At 46.0% G+C, this 17,682-nt stretch overlaps 2 protein-coding genes and 1 long non-coding RNA gene across 13 annotated transcripts in view; 1 reads left to right on the top strand and 2 right to left on the bottom strand.

Annotated features, from left to right (window-relative positions):
* LOC309364399 (uncharacterized protein) overlaps window positions 1–17,682 on the bottom strand; it is a 152,254-nt gene that overhangs the window by 1,837 nt on the left and 132,735 nt on the right. The gene's annotated exons all lie outside the window — the stretch shown is intronic.
* Window positions 38–13,483, bottom strand: LOC309365469. The gene is made up of 3 exons (XR_014166176.1): window positions 13,455–13,483; window positions 11,153–11,220; window positions 38–145 (listed from the first exon to the last, which is right to left on the bottom strand). It is a non-coding gene; the product is annotated as an uncharacterized lncRNA (long non-coding RNA).
* LOC309364383 (uncharacterized protein) overlaps window positions 16,418–17,682 on the top strand; it is a 155,808-nt gene continuing 154,543 nt past the window's right edge. Inside the window, exon 1 of the mRNA XM_081901547.1 lies at window positions 16,418–16,758. Within this exon, the coding sequence (XP_081757673.1) occupies window positions 16,756–16,758 (3 nt within the window). The 5' untranslated portion in view covers window positions 16,418–16,755. The remainder of the gene's footprint in view (window positions 16,759–17,682) is intronic.

Genomic DNA, 17,682 nt, shown 5'->3' on the forward strand with positions numbered 1-17,682 from the left:
CTCCGAACAAAGCTCTTTCCTTGATGTGAGGTGGACTGGGGGCTCTGGCAGATGTTCTCTCCACACTTTGTATATTTATCTGACTTCTCTGCTATGTGGATACTGTTGTGGTCCCCCTTGTTCTTCCCTTCCAATTCATCACCATCTGCAATGAAGAGAGAAGCTAATTAGAGCCTCAGGAAGAACAAAGTTAATGAATGCTTGTGATAGAGGAGGAACTGAAGAGAGTTAGACGTGAGCCCTTACTATAGTTTTCACTGTTAGCTGGTATTAACTGACATAGTGCTTAGTTTTTATCTGGGATAGATTTTGTTTGGCTCAATCTTGGAATCCACTCCATCTCCAATTTCCCTTAAAGCTCTGAGGCTGACATTTAAGAAGGCCTGGGCAGTTCAGACAACCTGGTCATTGCTTTAAAAGGCATGACTAGAAGGAAAAAAATTGCAGAGAAAACAGTGGATATCCCTCCATTCAGGGTTCATGGTGGGCATGTTAGAATCCCGAATGCTGTTGGTCTCCATCTAAATAGTGAAGGTTCATCACATAGAGGTATGTATGGACTTTCAAAGTTACTTGCTTAATTTCAGAACAGATATTATGATCCATGAGGAAGCGTTGCCAAGAGGGTCCATGACCCCACGATTCTCCTCCTTGACTTCCTTATGCATAGCTCTCTGGTCAAGATCCTGCAAATTGTCCGTGAAAAAAACAGCAACATCTTCACCTGCACACTCCCCACCAGCTGTTGCCTCAATCTAAATTTGGTCTAAATTTTAATTTATACCTAAATCACTTTCTTCAGTTTGAACCCCACTCTCATTTTCAAGAGTAGACTAACTCTGTATTGTTTCATTGGTGAGAAAAGAGGAAAAGTGACTAACTCACACTTGATCTAAACACAACAGCCGCAAGAGCTCCTGACTAGGCATTCAGCTATGCAATGTTGAATGTTCTCTGTTCTCTCCTGTTTCCCTTTTTTCCTTTCAATTTAAACCAATTCAGGAACCCAGAACTCATACACTGACCACTAATAGTGAACTATATGCTATAGATACTTGGTCTACATATTTGTATATTAGTCCTATGATCCTTGTTTTTAAAAGCAAATAAAAAGTTATTCCCCACTTCATGGATCACTGCCTTGCCATGGCGAAGGGACTTGAGTAACTCAGAGAAGCTATGAGCTATGCCGTTCAGGGCCACCCAAGATGGACAGGTGATAGTGGAGAGTTTTGACCAAACGTGATCCACCTGGAGCAGGAACCGGCAAGCCACTCGAGTATCCCTGCCAAGAAAACTCCATGGAGAAAGACAACAGGCATATAAAAGTTATGACGCTGGAAGATGAGCCCCTTAGGTCGGAAGGCGTCCAACATGCTACTGAGGAAGAGCAGAGGACAAGTATATTCAGAGCTGATGAAGCGGCTGGGCCAAAGCCGAAAGGTCGCTCAGTTGCGGATATGCCTGGAAGCGAAAGGAAAGTCCAATGCTGTAAAGAAAAATATTGCATAGGAACCTGGAATGTAAGAACCGTGAACCTTGGTAAGTTGGATGTGGTCAAAAATGAGATGGCAGGAATAAATATTGACATCCTGGGAATCAGTGAACAAAAATGGAGAGGAATGGGCAAATTCAGTTCGAATGACCATCATATCTACTACTGTGGGCAAGAATCCCATAAAAGAAATGGAGTGGCCCTCGTAGTCAACAAAAGAGTGGCGAAAGCTGTACTGAGATGCAATCTCAAAAATGATAGAATGATCTCGATACAAATCTAAGGCAGCCCTTTTAACATCACAGTAATCCAGGTTTATGCACCAACCACTGGTGCTGAAGAAACTGAAACTGACCAATTCTATGATGACTTACAACACCTTATAGAAATGACACCAAACAAGGATGTTCTTCTCATTATAGGGGATTGGAATGCTAAAGTAGGGACGCAAGAGATAAAAGGAACAACTGGCAAGTTTGTCCTTAGAGTTCCAAACAAAGAAGGCAAAGGCTAATAGAGTTTTGCCAAGAGAACAAGCTGGTCATCACAAACGCTCTTTTCCAACAACACAAAAGACGACTCTACACATCGACAACACCAGATGGGCAGCATTGAAATCAGACTGATTATATTCTCTGCAGCCAAAGATGGAGAAGCTCTATACAAGTCAGCAAAAACAAGACCTGGAGCTGACTGTGGCTCAGATCATCAGCTTCTTATAGCAAAATTCAAGCTTAAACTGAAGAAAGTAGGAAAAACCACTGGGCCGGTAAGATACAATCTAAATCAAATCCCTTATGAATACACAGTGGAAGTGAGGAACAGGTTTAAGGATTTAGATTTGGTGGACAGAGTGCCTGAAGAACTATGGATGGAGGCTTGTAACATTATACAGGAGGCAGCAACTAAAACCATCCCAATGAAAAGGAAATGCAAGAAAGCAAAGTGGTTGCCCAACGAGGCCTTACAAATAGCGGGGGAGAGAAGGCAAGCAAAATGCGAGGGAGATAGTGAAAAATACAGGAAATTGAATGCAGATTTCCAAAAAATAGCAAGGAGAGACAAGAAGGCCTACTTAAACGAGAAATGCAAAGAAATAGAGGAAAACAATAGAATGGGAAAAACCAGAGGTCTGTTCAAGAAAATTGGAGATATGAAAGGAACATTTCGTACAAAGATTACCATAATAAAAGACAAAAGTGGTAAGGACCTAACAGAAGCAGAAGACATGAAGAAGACGTGGCAAGAATACACAGAGGAATTATACCAGAAAGATATGAATGCCTCGTACACCCCAGGTAGTGTGGTTGCTGACCTGCCGATACAGCGTCAGGGCTCCGGCAATCACGGCAAGCCTCTTCACACCCGGCTGGTCCCCTCGACACCCCACTACCTGTAGGGCATTTTTTTGGGGGGGGTGTCTAACACTGGCACTCACCCCCACTGCTCAAAAGCCCCAGTAACAGTCTTTTAAATAGACGACTCACACCGCCTTGCCATTTCCCTTCACTGACAAATCGGAAGCCCATGATCAGGTTACTTTCAAGAGTCATGACTTCTAATGCTGCCTGAAGGATCGGTAAGTTGTCTGACATTGGTAGAGCAGTCAATCACGGTGCTGGTTTTAGACATTTTTTTAAAAAAATCATATTTATTGAAATTTCCAAAAAGTAGAAAAAAGAAAAAAGAAGAAGCATTTGCATTTAAGGCCTTACTTTCATTAACATCTTTCCAGGACTTCCCCACCCCTCCCCCTCTTGTATTCCATTTCCATTAGATTAGTTCCACAAGTTCTTACCCCAAATTTTAAACTTATTATAATTAGCCCATTATTCAATTTAATTCATCTTATATAACCACTTTCCCTTTATATTCCACCGTCTTTCAACTTAAAAAAAAAAAAAATTCCCTAAGGTCGACCCCAATTCCCTTCCACGAATTCCCCTTTTTACTACACACAGCAGAACGAAATAAAAAAAACTTCAGAATATAATTTTACACCCTTTGGATTCCAAATCTCCCTCCCCCCTTTCCCGGTTTCGATCCCCAATGTCCATCAATCTATCTGCTATCAGCCTGGAGACCCCACGTCCATGTCCAAATCTCTCTCGGCTCCACTTTGCCGTCTTTTTGGTAGTCTTTAGTTTCAAACACCCAATCTTGGAGAAGCTCTACCTCAAGAAAGTCCATTTTTCTTCCATCCAGACCTCTATATTTAAGAGTAAATCTCGAATTCTGTTTCTTAATCCTTTTAAGTCTGAATGTCCCAAATGCTCCAACTTCCAGCTTAGTCCAGTTCTTGTTGTTCTCTTTCCTCACTTTCCTCAGGTTTCTTTTCCTGTTCCGCTGCAAAAACATTCTAATTCAAAAACTTCTAGTTACTCTCCAGAGGCTTTATTTATTCAGGAACAAAAACTTGCGTCAAGTCCCTTCCATTCTTTAGATATATCTATCGTCTCCTTTAGTGTAGAGATCTCTGTAGACAAAATAATGTTTTGTTTTTGCAGCTTTCCCAGGAGATAAAAAGTCCTGTTCAATTCCATGAGTATTTTTCCACTTACAACCATTCTTGCAATGTCCCAAAACCCCCTCTAGAGGGATTATGGTAACTTAGTTTCCTTCCAGATCACACCCAAAAGTCAAGCTAATTTGTTATCCCTTGTTTTCAACAATTTATATCGAAATTGTAACGAACCTAACCAGCAAAGTCATCATAACAAAGTTCTCTTTTTATTCTCCAACTTTGACAGCTACTTTGACAGCTGTCAAAATCTCTATATCTCTTCACCAGGCTCTCTCACGGATCACTCCCGGTTCCTGGGGGGTTGCACTTTAGCTCTCACAATCCACTCTTCTCCTCCAGCACAATTACTTGTAATTTCCCATCGTGAAATTAATAACTTTTATCAATAAAAAAAAACAGACTCTTCTCTCGACCTTAGTTGTCAGATCCTTGCTTTAAATCATCTACAGTGTTTCCCAACCTTTTTTGGGCAAAGGCACACTTGTTTCATGAAAAAAATCTCGAGGCACACCACCATGCCAGATGGGGAAAGGTCACTTTTTACTTATGTAAAAAAAAAAAAAAAATAGTAACAACATAGAAGGTAATGGTTATCTCTTTGATGTCTGATGGGAGGGCATTCCACAGGGCGGGCGCCACTACTGAGAAGGCCCTCTGCCTGGTTCCCTGTAACCTCACTTTTCACAGTGAGGGAATTGCCAGAAGGCCCTTGGCACTGGATCTCAGTGTCTGGGCTGAACGATGGTGGCGGAGACGCTACTTCAGGTATACTGGACCGAAACCGCTTAGGGCTTTAAAGGTCAGCACCAACACTTTGAATTGGGCTCGGAAAGGTACTGGGAGCCAATGTAGGTCTTTCAAGACTGTCGTTACGTGGTCTCAGCGCTCACAGCTTACGGACTGCACCGTGTAACAGGTGTCTGGCCCAGCAGCCTAAGGCGGACAAGCCACTGAAACAGGCATTCAGAATCCATTCATTTCATAAAACCTGCAGGGCTCAATCTCTGTGTTTGTGTATGTGTGTGTTTCTGTTTTGCCCAAGGGTCTGGGGGTGGGAGAGAGCTCTTTAGCATGATGCTTTTAAAACAATTAAATTATCAACAAACAAACCTGATGATACGAATAGCAACGTCAGGTGCTACGGGGGGGAGGAAGGGGGCCTACTCGGAAGTAAATACTGCGTCCAGGCGCAATTAGCGCTGATTTAAGGTGCACCAAGACTGCCTAAAAACCTCACCAAAGATATGCAACAAAGCGCTTCGTTGCAGAGGGGAGAGTTTGTGCACCGTGGAGGCTGGAGGGCTTCTATTCTACATGCGGGGGTTGGGGGCGAGGAAAATGTGCTCCGTGGGGGGGGTGGGGAAGGCAAGAAAAGGAGCTGAGCTCTAACTATAGGCTCCCACGCTTGAGCACGCCCGACTCGGTGGGGCGGACCACCCTCTCTCCTGGAGGAGGAGGAGGAAGAGGAGGAGGAGATTCCCATCCACGGCGTGGCCTCCCGCGCTCCTGAACGGGAAATCTCTGCAGCCCAAGACTCTCCGCGAGGCAGCTCCTCCCTTCCTGCCTTGAGCCGCCGCAAGCCGCGCCCCCCTCCCCAGTTATCTGCTGCCTGCCAAGCCCCGCCCCTCTTCATTGGCCTCCCCTTCTGTTTATTCCCCTTCCACCATCCCTCGCTTTTTTCCCTCTCTTTCCTTTTTTTTAAAAAATATTTTCTCTTCCCCTTCTTTTTTCCCACCCTTTCTTTTTTCTCTTTCTCCCCCCTCCCCGCCCTCCTGGGTTAAAGGATTTGAGCAATGGGTCTGGAGGTGGAGCTCGTCGGAGGATTAGCCCGACTCGCCCGACTCCCTCCCACGGCACACTAGGCAACGTCCGGCGGCACACTAGTGTGCCGCGGAACACCGGTTGGGAAACACTGATCTACAACAGGGGGGAGACAGACTTCCTTTTTGCACCTCCCCCGCTCGTTCCGAATCAAAAAAAAATTCCCTTTTAGGTCCGATTTCCAAATTACTCACGGGTTATTATTTTTAGTCCAAATTTTCAATAGAAGAAGTCAGCGTTCTCTGTCAAATGGCATGCGGCTTCGCTCGGCAGGGGAAGCAGAAGACTCATAGCACCACACCACCCCCCGTCCCCCGCTCTGTAGCCTTTAAAAAGGCTCCTTCGCGGGTCGGGGGGCACAAACGGTGCCCGCCAAGTCACCGGTCCATGGGCTTCCGCGCCCATGGTTTTTGAGGGTCCCCGCATCGCCGGCGCGGCGGGACCCAACCCCTGCCGAGCAGACTCCCTCCGGAGCTCGGAGGGAGTCCGCCATTCGGTGATGGCGCCAACCCGGAAGTCCTTGGTTTTAGACATTTTGAGCTGCCAATACATCACGGTGGCCGGGGGCCTGTGATGTATTCCTAGCTCAAATTGCCTGGAGATGACAAAGGCGCAGGCAGGCAGGCAGGTGGAGGAGCCAGAAATGGTGCCTCCCGAGCAAGCCCCAATATCTCTCCGGTTCCATCCATGTCCCCATCTCCACTCCCCTGGAACTCACCAGATCTATCGGAGGTCCCTGGGAGCGAACACTCAGAGGTTGTGCGAAGGGATGCAGGAGACAACCTGACCAGGTCAACCATCCATCTTCCCCCTTCCATCCTAATGAGCTTTGCAGGATCCGTCTCTTTCATCCTTCCTGAGCAATCAAGAAGCGAAAACAAGCTGCAGGGTCCTGGGAGAGAGGAAGAAGCAAAGGGAGCCTCAGAGGCCCTGCAGGGATTCTCTTGCCCTAGATATTCCCCTGCCCCTGGAGAAGCACAAATGGGGCAGCCCCTTCCCAAGAGAAGCCCCATTTCTAAACATCTCCAGTGATTCCAATTTCTTCTGTATGCTCCTCACCCCACTTGCAAGCCTGGCATGGTCTACACAGTAGTGACCTCAGAGTAGATCCTATTGAACGCAGAGTAGATCCTAACTGACAGAACTTCTTAGAAAAACCAGTCACCGTCCTGTCCCCAAGCCTGCAAACTGAAACCCCAGAGCATGGGCAGAAAATAGCAGAGTAGATATTACATGTAGGTGCTCCCATGCTAGGTACTTTGTATGGAGAGCCCTGTTCACAATCTTTGAGCTCTCTCATCACAAGCCAGACAGATGTCTATTTTGAGATAGTACCAATTGCCATTTCTTGTTTATCAAAACCCACAGACTCTCTGCTAGATTTTTTCCTAAAGGTTTTACAAGGACCTATCAGGACACAGGTGGCACTGTGGTCTAAACCAATGAGCCTAGGGCTTGTCGATCGAAAGGTCAGTGGTTCAAATCCCCACGACGGGGTGAGCTCCCATTGCTTGGTCCCAGCTCCTGCCAAACTAGCAGTTCGAAAGCACGTCAAAGTGCAAGTAGATAAATAGCTACCGCTCTGGCAGGAAGATAAATGGCGTTTCCGTGCACTGCTCTGGTTTTGCCAGAAGCAGCTTAGTCATGCTGGCCACATGACCTGGAAAAACTGTCTGCGGACAAACGTCGGCTCCCCTGGCCAATAAATCAACCCTGGACTTTTTGTTTTTTGTTTTATTTTCCATGCTATTTCCTCACTGATTACCATTGAATATTGTGATTGTAATAATTTTATCTCCTGCTTTACTATTTCTTTATTTAATGTTTTTATTAATTCTTTTTCTTCTATTTTATGTAAAATCTCTGTTTTTCTTCTTTTTTTACCTTAATTTTCTTGAATGAATAGGCCTCTCATCACCGCTTTGCTTGTATCCCAGACTGTTTGGAGTTTGGTCTCATTATTCAAATTTTGTTCAAAATATTCACTTATTGTCTTTTCTGTGCTTTCCAGAAAGACTGAGTGTCGAAACCAGAGGCTTTTCTCCTGGGCATGGTCAGCCAATTGGTGTCAAGGAAGGATAGGACGTTTTTTATGTATGCTACCATAGCAGCAAGGATTCTTTTAGCAAAGTATTGGAAGACACAAGAACTACCCATGCTGGAAGAATGGCAGACGAAGGTGATTGACTATATGGGACTGGCGGAGATGACTGGCAGAATCCGTGACCAAGGGAAAGAGACGATGGAAGAAGATTGGAAGAAATTTAAAGTATATCTCAAGAACTGTTGTAAAATTAATGAATGCTAAAATGTCAAGGGAAAGGAAAATATAGAATTACAGCTGTAATTGATTAAGTAAGAGAAGAAGGCAAAAAAGAAAATGAGTAATTAGTTAATTGAAGTGAGGGGTTGCTGAAGAAATTTTAAAACAGGGATGCAGAAAAGGGGAGGTAAGGGGAAGTCTGGGAAGTAAGGTTTATGAAAAAGAAGTTTTGAAATTATACATGTTTATATGTTTGTTTGTCTATGTATTGTGTATTGTTTTGTTTTTAATTTGTGTTGGAAAACCAATAAAAAATTTATATAAAAAAAAAGGTGGACTGAGTGTCTTTCTGTATTTCCATAATTATAGAATCATGGTCTGACATTGTTCTTGGATCTATTTCAATTTTTTTGATTCTTGACTCTAATTCCTTAGAGACCCAAACCGCATCCAGTCGGGCACTGCTTCCATAAACATGAGAGAAAAATGTGAACTGTTTTTCAAATGGATGCTTAATTCTCCAAATATCTATCAATTTTACATTTTCTGTCATTTCAAAAAAAGTTTTGGGAAGTCTACCTTCTTTCGTGTCTTTCTTCCTACCGTTCTGTCTTTCTCTAGTGATGGGACTCCATTAAGATCTCCCATCACTATTATTTTCTCATCTGCAAATTCTAGCAATTCTGTTTCTAAATCCTGAATTTTTTTTATTTATTTTCATTTGGTGCATATATCCCTACCAAAATTATTTTTTTCTCCCTCAACTTTAATTTGTACCATTAATTTTCTCCCTTTCTCATCCTTTTGAATTAATTGTGGTTCAAGTGCAGGTTTTATGTGCAAAACAATTCAACGTTTTTTGGAAACATCTGATGCAATAAATTGGCTCCCTAATTCTTATTACTCAAGATTTTCTCATGCTTTCTTGCAACATGAGTCTCCTGTAGGCAAATTATATCCAAATTCAGTTTTAAAACTTCATGCCACACCCTGTTCCTTTTAACATTATTGTTAAGGCCATTGACATGCCAGTTAGTAATTTAAGATTTGCCATGATCTGGTTCATTTTAAATAGATTAGCTTTTTTGCCCTGTTCTTTCAGTCTTTTCCAGTTCATCTCTTTGCATCTCAAAGGGGGTTCCTAAGTCTCTCCCTGAGCTTTGAAACTCTGGGTCTTTGCCATGTTTATCCAGAAATTCCTGTACCTGACTCTCTGACATTAATCTGAATCTCTTTCTCCTATAAGTAAAGGAAACTCCCTCCGGGAATTCCCATTTATAATTTATTCCTGCTCCTCTTAGAATTGATGTCAGGTTTGATAGTTCCTTCAGCCCTATCTTTTTCTCACTCTTGCCTTGTATACAACAGTTCTCCCACCAATCCAATTCCCACACCCTTTTAAACCAAACTGTAGTAACACTTTCAAACTTACAGAATTATAAAAGTTCCACAATATCCAAAAGAGAGAGAGAAAAGTGGGCAATACCAACTTTATATACAACCTACAAAAAAAATTTAAAAACCAGTCCACAACAAAAGTCTAATAGTTAGCATTGTTCAAACTCACTGTTACATTGTCTCCTTGATGATGATTAAGCACTTGGCAAACTTCTAGTTATATTATAATCCACAATGTGTCTTGTAATCCAAAATATTTACACTGTGAGTTCAAATATTTTCCAGACGTATTTATAATCCAAATTAGATTTATAATCCAAATGGTAATTGTAATCCAATATATGCTATTTCTCTCAGTTTTTATTCCAATACAGGACCTGGTCTTTAAAAATAAATCCCGTTTTTCCCCCTTTCTCCTACTCCAGCTCTTACCAGGCACCTCCCCTCCCTGGGATTACCTCCCAGTTATGGAAAAGTGTCCTCCTGCCAAGCTTTGGTAGGACTTGCCAAGATCCAGGGTCCTTTTTAGAGGTTTTTAAAAAAAGAATTTGCAATGTTTTCAAGCCTTTCAGTGCTTTCATTCATAAAATCTGCATCCCCATTCAAAAAAATCTGAGAGTACTCCAATCGCTTCCTGTATTTTCCTTTTAAGGAATCAAAGAACAAAGAGCTACAGTTTCTTCTTGTATCCAGAGTACATAGTGTTAATAGGTAGCAAAGTAACAAAGTGCAGTTTAAAAAGTATCTAAAGACTGGTGTGTCTCCAAAGTTTTTTCCCCATTCACAAGCCTGTACTGCAAAATCTTCCCTTCAAAAGACGGAAGCTGACTTCCTGTTTAGATTCTGTCTTTGCCAAATCTAAATTAAATCCAATTCTTTTTATTAAATCCAATTCTTTTTATTGTTGTTGACAATACCTTTTTTCCTTTGAAAGTCTGCTGCTTCAGGTGGCGATTTCTGGTTTCAGGTTTCTGAGCTGCGCTGGAGCTATGGGCAGGCTCAGGCTACTGTCTCTCACACACACACCCCCACGCGCTGCCGATGCAGCGTTGGGGCTCTGGCAATTGCGGCAAGCCTCTTCACGCCCGGCTGGTCCACTCAACACCCCACTACCTGTAGGGCACTTTTTTTTGGGGGGGTGTCTAACCCTGGCACTCAACCCCACTGCTCAAAAGCCCCAGTAACGTCCCTCTTTTAGACAGACGACTCACACTGCCTTGCAATTTCCCTTCACTGACAAATCAGAAGCCCAGGATCAGGTTACTTTCAAGAATCATGACTTCTAGTGCTGTCTGAAGGATCGGTAAGTTGTCTGACATTGGTAGAGCAGTCAATCACGGTGCTGGTTTTAGACATTTTGAGCTGCCAATACATCGTGGTGGCCGGGGGGCTGTGATGTATTCCTAGCTCAAATTGCCTGCAGATGACAAAGGCGCAGGCAGGCAGGCAGGTGGAGGAGCCCAAAATGGTGCCCCCCTGAACAAGCCCCAATACCTCTCTGGCTCCATCCATCCATGTCCCCATCTCCCCTCCCCTGGAACTCACCAGATCTCTCAGAGGTCCCTGGGAGGGAATGCTCAGAGGTTGTGAGGAGGGATGCAGGAGGCATCCTGACCAGGTCAACCGTCCATCTTCCCCCTTCCATCCTTACGAGCTTTGCAGGATCCGTCTCTTTCATCCTTTCTGAGCAGTCAAGAAGCCAAAACAAGCTGCAGGGTCCTGGGAGAGAGGAAGAAACAAAGGGAGCCTCAGAGGCCCTGCAGGGATCCTCTTTCCCTAGATATTCTCCTGCCCCTGGAGAAGCACAAATGGGGCAGCCCCTTCCCAAGAGAATCCCCATTTCTAAACATCTCCAGTGATTCCAATTTCTTCTGCATGCTCCTCACCCCACTTGCAAGCCTGGCATGCTCTGCACAGTAGTGACCTGAGAATAGATCCCATTGAAAGCACTGAGGACTATTGACAGAACTTCGTAGAAAAACCAGTCACCGTCCTGTCCCCAAGCCTGAAAACTGAAACCCCAGATCATGGGCAAAAAATAGCAGAGTAGATATTACATATAAGTGCCCCCATACTGGGTGCTTTGTATGATATGCTCTGTTCACAATATTTGAGGTCTCTCATCACAAGCCAGACAGATGTTGTGGTCGTATCCGCCTCTGTCAGGAGTAGCAAATCTATACGTGAAAGCAGAGGAGCCGGTGATGCCACATTTTTGAAATATCAGGAAACTAATACACCTCTCCTCCTTAGATATCGTCTGTGCTTATACACCATCTTCGCAAGTCTCCAGTCTTGAAATGTGGCCCCCACCCTGGCACGGAAGCAATCAAAGTATAGATCTTCCCCATGTCCTAAATCTGCAGTGTTCTTAAGAACACCAGGCATGTACAGTGGTGCCTCGCAAGACGAAATTAATTCGTTCCGCAAGTCTTTTCGTCTTGCGAGTTTTTCGTCTTGCGAAGCACGGTTTCCCATAGGAATGCATTAAAAATCAATTAATGCGTTCCTATGGAAACCGCCTTCAGACCAGGTCCGGGGACAGTCTGTCCCCCGACCTCTTCTGAAGACTGGCGGGGGGCAAAAGTCTTTGCTCCCTCCCGCCTGCCTTCAAAAGCCATCCGGGATAGCGGGAAGCGCTTCCCTGCTATCCCGGACTGCTTTTAAAATGCTGGCGGTGGGGAGCAAAGCCTTTCGGCCCCCGCCGGCCTTCCTGGACCTCTTCTGGAGGCCGGAGGGGGGGGGGAAAGGCTTTGCTCCCCACCGCTAGCATTTAAAAGAGGTCCCCGGAGATTTCCCTATGGGCTTTCGTCTTGCGAAGCAAGCCCATAGGGAAATTCGTTTTGCGAAGCGCCTCCAAAACGGAAAACCCTTTCGTCTAGCGGGTTTTTCGTCTTGCGAGGCGTTCGTCTTGCGGGGCACCACTGTATATCCTCCAAAAACTGCAGAGGTGAGCTTTACGCTCCTCTTGTGACAAGATTCCCAAATCTTAGGGTAGCTTGATAGAACTAGTCTATTTTGAGATAGTACCAATGTCCCCTGTTAGTAGTAGGAGCCACACAATGACTGATAATCCCTCTTTTGTCCCAGAAGGTGGGGAGTAGGTGTCTTTTATCCTTCCTTTATTCTTCTTGATAATACATAAATAAATGTCCCCTTCTGTATCTTACATTTTTCTAAGAGAATATTATTCACAATCATGCTTGCCATGTATAGATTATTTCCCTTTAGAAAAGTCTCTCCAATCCCTGGCTCCTGCGGGAGGAAATTCCAGTTTTACCTACGCACTGTGGAAGTTATAAGTTTAATGTAAATAAAACATTCTGCAACAGCAGCAGCTGTAGAGAAACTCCAGGATGGGGAACATCCTTGAAAGCTCCCTCTGGGATCAGAGAGAGAAAAGTTGGCAGACCTGCCACCCAGAGCCCCCTCCTTCTCCTCCCTGCACTGCCTCACCCCCTTCAGGACAAGATCTTGGGGTCCTTAAGGCGCCTTTCCACCCTCTCCTCTCAAGGAAGGCAGCTCCGTCCCCTTGAACCCTGGCAAGCCCAGTGCAGCCAGCTCAGCCCTCTGGCTCTCCCCTTTTCTCCACGGAGGGGCCCCAGGCGGGGCCCCTGCCCAGAGAGGCTTCCCTTGAGGCTCTGGGCTGGAGACCCGAGCTGATCTGGAGGAGGAATATTCTGGCAGGGGGAAAGGCCGGCCTGGCAGGGGCTCCTCCACTGGAAGGGGCATTCTGGGCATGCCCTCCCCCCCAGACCCCTCCCTCCTTCCCCAAAGAGGATGCCAAGGAAGAGCAGAGCTGCAGACCCCCTGGAAACTCGCCCCCTCCCAGGCTTGGCAGAGAGGAATGGGGGGGCAGGACCCTCTGCTCCCAGACTTGGGGGTCTCCCCCTGCAGCCCCGGGACCCCCTTCTCCCATGGGCACCCCAAGGGGGGAGAGAGAGGAGACTCACCGGATTCTTCCCAGGAGGGAAACCGAGGCAGCGCGGGGAGGAGACAAGAGAGAAAAGACGGGACTGGGCACGGAGGGAGGGGATTCTCCTCTGGAGGACCCGCCCCGCCCCTCCACTTCCTGTCCTCTCTAGGACTCCGGCTCTGTTCCATTTAACCCTTCGCAAGCTGAGCACAGCCCCCTGGCTGGCTGGCTGTCCTCCTTCCCTCCCAGAATCCGGGGGTCCAGGGCATGTGCAGAGTTCTCTGTGATTCTCGGCTCCGAGGCCCTGAAGACAGCAGCTTAGTGCCCTGCGCCCAGATGGGTGGGCTATAAATAAAATAATAATAGTATTAATAATTGAGGCGGATGTTCCGCTTTCTAGAAACGGGGGCCAAATGTTCCCTGGGTTTCTGCTCCTTCCCCGAGTTTTGTCCCCGTTCAATCCTTGGGACGCAGCCCTGCTTCCCTCACAGATTCAGACCTGGGGGGGGGGGGGTTCGTGAGCGAGGGGCCCTTTTCCTCCCTCTCAGCCACTCCGGAGGGATTTCCAGTCAGCCTCGCGGACCCAGGGGATCCCCTCAGCCCTGGTGACTGTCTTCTCCCCAGACCCTCCTCTCCCAGTGGAGATTCTCCTCACCTTCCCCTCCAAGGTCCCCTCTCCCAGTCCCCCCTTTCTCCCTCTCAGAAAACTCCCTCAGAATTGGCTCCTTTTATTTTCCCTCCAAAAAGGCTGGCTCCGCCCCTCGCTGTCTTGCGCGCCAATCAGAGCGAGGCTCCAGCCCCATGGTGGTATTTCTACGCACCCTGACTGGCCTGGCTCTGCTGTCCATCACAGACTCAAACAAGGGGGACATCCCGTCTTTCAATAACTGTCTATTTTAAACTCTTAGGGTTTAAGGTGATTGAAAATCACTATGCCGCGTGCCAGGGCCCCGCAAAGCCTAGGGGAATCCCCCAGCAGAATTTGACTCCGAAGAGAGACCCACGGATACGAATAAAGCGAAGTTATTATGAGGGCCAACAGGCCTGGCTCCATGTTCAACCACACACACACACACACACACACACACACACACACACACACAAACACTTCAAATGGAGAACATTTGAATAATAAAAACAAAGAAATAAAAAGGGGTGCTATAGGAATTTTAATGTCTTACATATATAAAATGTTCATAACTGTACAAGGCAAACACATACATAAATATATAAACCACATGTCTGGAAAAAGTACAGGAAAACAGTCCTAAAGTCATTTTGACTCTTTCAGGCACCTCAAATATTTCTCTGCAAAGAGGAAGGAAATGGAAAAGCCACTGTCTCTTTATTCACAAATCCTGTCTTAAGGTTGTGTCTGTGTATGAATAGGGTGAGCCTGTGAGCTGGATTCAGGAATTAAGTAGTTAACATCACAAAAGAGTGGCCAAATGGCCCAGGTAATGCAACCAGTGATCCATTATCCTGGCAGACAGGAGAAAAACAACATACTCAGATTTCTACTACAGACCACCCCTTCTCTGATGTATGTATGATGTATTGGGGGGGGGTGTCTAGGGCTCCAGGATGGGCAATTTCAAATGTCTATCTTCTTCTTTGGCGATCCCTCATAGCTGAGTAAGATTGCCTTCCATAAACACGGTTTTAACAATGAGTCCGTAAGTAACTGTGGAGGCCAATTCTGGATCCACATGTCATTATTCCACAGTGGGGACATTGGTTTCAGGGCGGGAGTTGATCATGGTATGGATTTGCCAAGCGTGCAACGTTTCTCCCTTGAATCCTGAGTTCGAGTGTCTTCAAAGCCCATGACACCTTTGGTAAAGGCTGTTCTCCAACTGGAGCGCTCGCAGGCCAGTGTTTCCCAGTTGTCAGTGTTTATACTACATTTTTTTAGATTTGCCTTGAGACAGTCTTTAAACCTCTTTTGTGGACCACCAGCATTACGCTTTCCATTTTTAAGTTTGGAATAGGGTAGTTGCTTTGGAATAGGATCATCAGGCATCCACACAACATGACCAGTCCAACAAAGTTGATGTTGAAGAATCATTGCTTCAACACTAGGGATCTTTGCTTCTTCCAGTACACTGATATTTGTTCGCTGTCTTCCCAAGTGATGTGTTAAAATTTTTTGGAGACACCGTTGATGGAATCTTTCGAGGAGTTGGAGATGGCATTTATAAGTGGTTTATATATGGGCTTGCGCGCCATTGTTCAGGGTCCCTCCTGCCTCGGGTTGTGAGCACCCTGTTGCAACAGTTAATAAAGATCAGGCTTACTAGCTGCTTTGCTTCTCAATATTCTCTGGTTGGCCTGTTATTTTCTCTGACCGATGGAGAACCTACAAAAGGACTCTATACGGGTTCTTGGGTACCCCATAAGGGAAAAAGAGCAGTTGTTTTTTTGTTACTTATATCACCTTCTCTCGCTTCTCTTCCAGAATAATGCTCATTTTGCTTAGAAGCACCCCATGCACACCCCATCTTTTCTGAAATAGGGGGTGGTGGTAGAATCCACCCCTAACAGCAGAGAAAAGGCAGGGGAAGAGGTGCAGGTGGGTGGGCTGATACCACGTAAAAGAACTTTGCAGTTTGTTTGTTTGTTTGTTTACTTATGCCGGTGGTTTTCAATCTTCTGAGTCCACAGCTCCCTTGACCAAGAACAGTCTTTCTGCAGCTCCCCTGTGGGATAATGGGGGCAGAAATCCCCACTTACATTCAGGGCCACTGGGATGCACATCAGTGGCATGGGGGGAGGCAGGATTTTTGTGGGGGGTGTTTATGGAGACAGGCCTTTGGGGGGGCACAACCTCGAATAGCTATGTACTTTTATTGATTTAAGGGTGGGCACCTGCCTCTCCCTGCTCCCCCCCCCCCAGCTAGCCCCATGGACTCATTGGGGATTCTCCCGTTCTGCCCCCACCCCACCGGAAGGGGTCCCAAGTGTCATCTAGTCCAACTAAAACAAAATGAAATACTTCTGACACAGTATGCAATACGTTATTATTTGGAATAAAATAATCATGGAAAAGGATATTCATAACCAGAAGAATGCCAAGAAGCGCAAGTAATTCTGTTGCAGGAACACAGAATGAATGGAGACCCGGGAAAAAGAGAACCAATCAGAAGAGACCCGAGAGGCTGCGGCGAACCAATCAGGGGAGGCGGAAGCTGGAAGCCCATTGAAGCCGTTGCGTCTTGGTCATTCAGCTTCTTCCGCCCCGGCTGCTGCTGCTCCTCTGCAGAGGAGATACAGGCTTCGCCTCCGGTCTGCATCTTCCCTGGATCCTTCCCTCCGAGGAAACCACCTGAGGCTGCCCAATGGTAAGGCTGGCCCTGAGGAATCGAAGAATTGAACCCGGCACCTCCTTCTGCATGCAAAGCAGCTGCTCTGCCATTGAGCTGCGCCCCCTCCCCTAATAGCATAGCCCAACTTCCAGGACCCGGCCTTAAAATAAAAGCTATCCATGATAATGACACTGGACTACCCTTGAGGGTTGTCGTAAGGTACTGCTCAGAATCCCTCTAGCAAAACGGGCCTAACAACACCAGGCTGCTCTGAGGGGCTGTTATAAGGGGGGGGGGCACCCTCAGACACAGCCCTGCCTCCCTTTGTAAACAGGTGTAATAATGAGGGATCTTTTCTCCCATGGGGTTAAGGGGGGGGGGAATGTAACACTGTGCAACCTTCATTCACATGATGAGTTTTTTGGGAGGGGGGGGTCTCTTTCCTTGCCTCTGCCAGGGATTGGACCTGGGACCTTCTCACAAAGCAAATGGGGAAATAGAGCTTGGGGGGGGAGCAAGGGAATTTATGTTTGCAGGGAGGCGAGGGGGAATCGCCTGCCAACCCCCCCCCTGCTTCCTAGAGAGGCAGGTTTTCCATGAAACCTCATTAAGAGATAAACCTCACAATCCTGAGTGACTGGGCAAATCCAGGCTAAACGTCCCCTAAAGACCAAGACATGGTTTCTAAAGCCTCTATGTAGAGTTTGACATTCTTCCTGTTCCCTGTCTCTCCCTTGCAGTCCCTGGACTGGTTCCTGCTTCTCCCCCCCTTAAATATATATGTATTGTATAAGTTTTTGTTTTTTCAAAATGTTGAACATAACAAACATATAAACACAACTCTCTATTTTGAAGGGGAAAAAATACCCCACAAATAACCCAGAGATGCATTTTAAATAAAAGCATACATTCTACTCATGTAAAAACACGCTGATTCCCGGACCGTCCGCTGGCCAGATT

Source organism: Podarcis melisellensis, assembly GCF_964234715.1.
Source record: "Podarcis melisellensis genome assembly, chromosome: 2".
NCBI lineage: Eukaryota > Metazoa > Chordata > Lepidosauria > Squamata > Lacertidae > Podarcis > Podarcis melisellensis.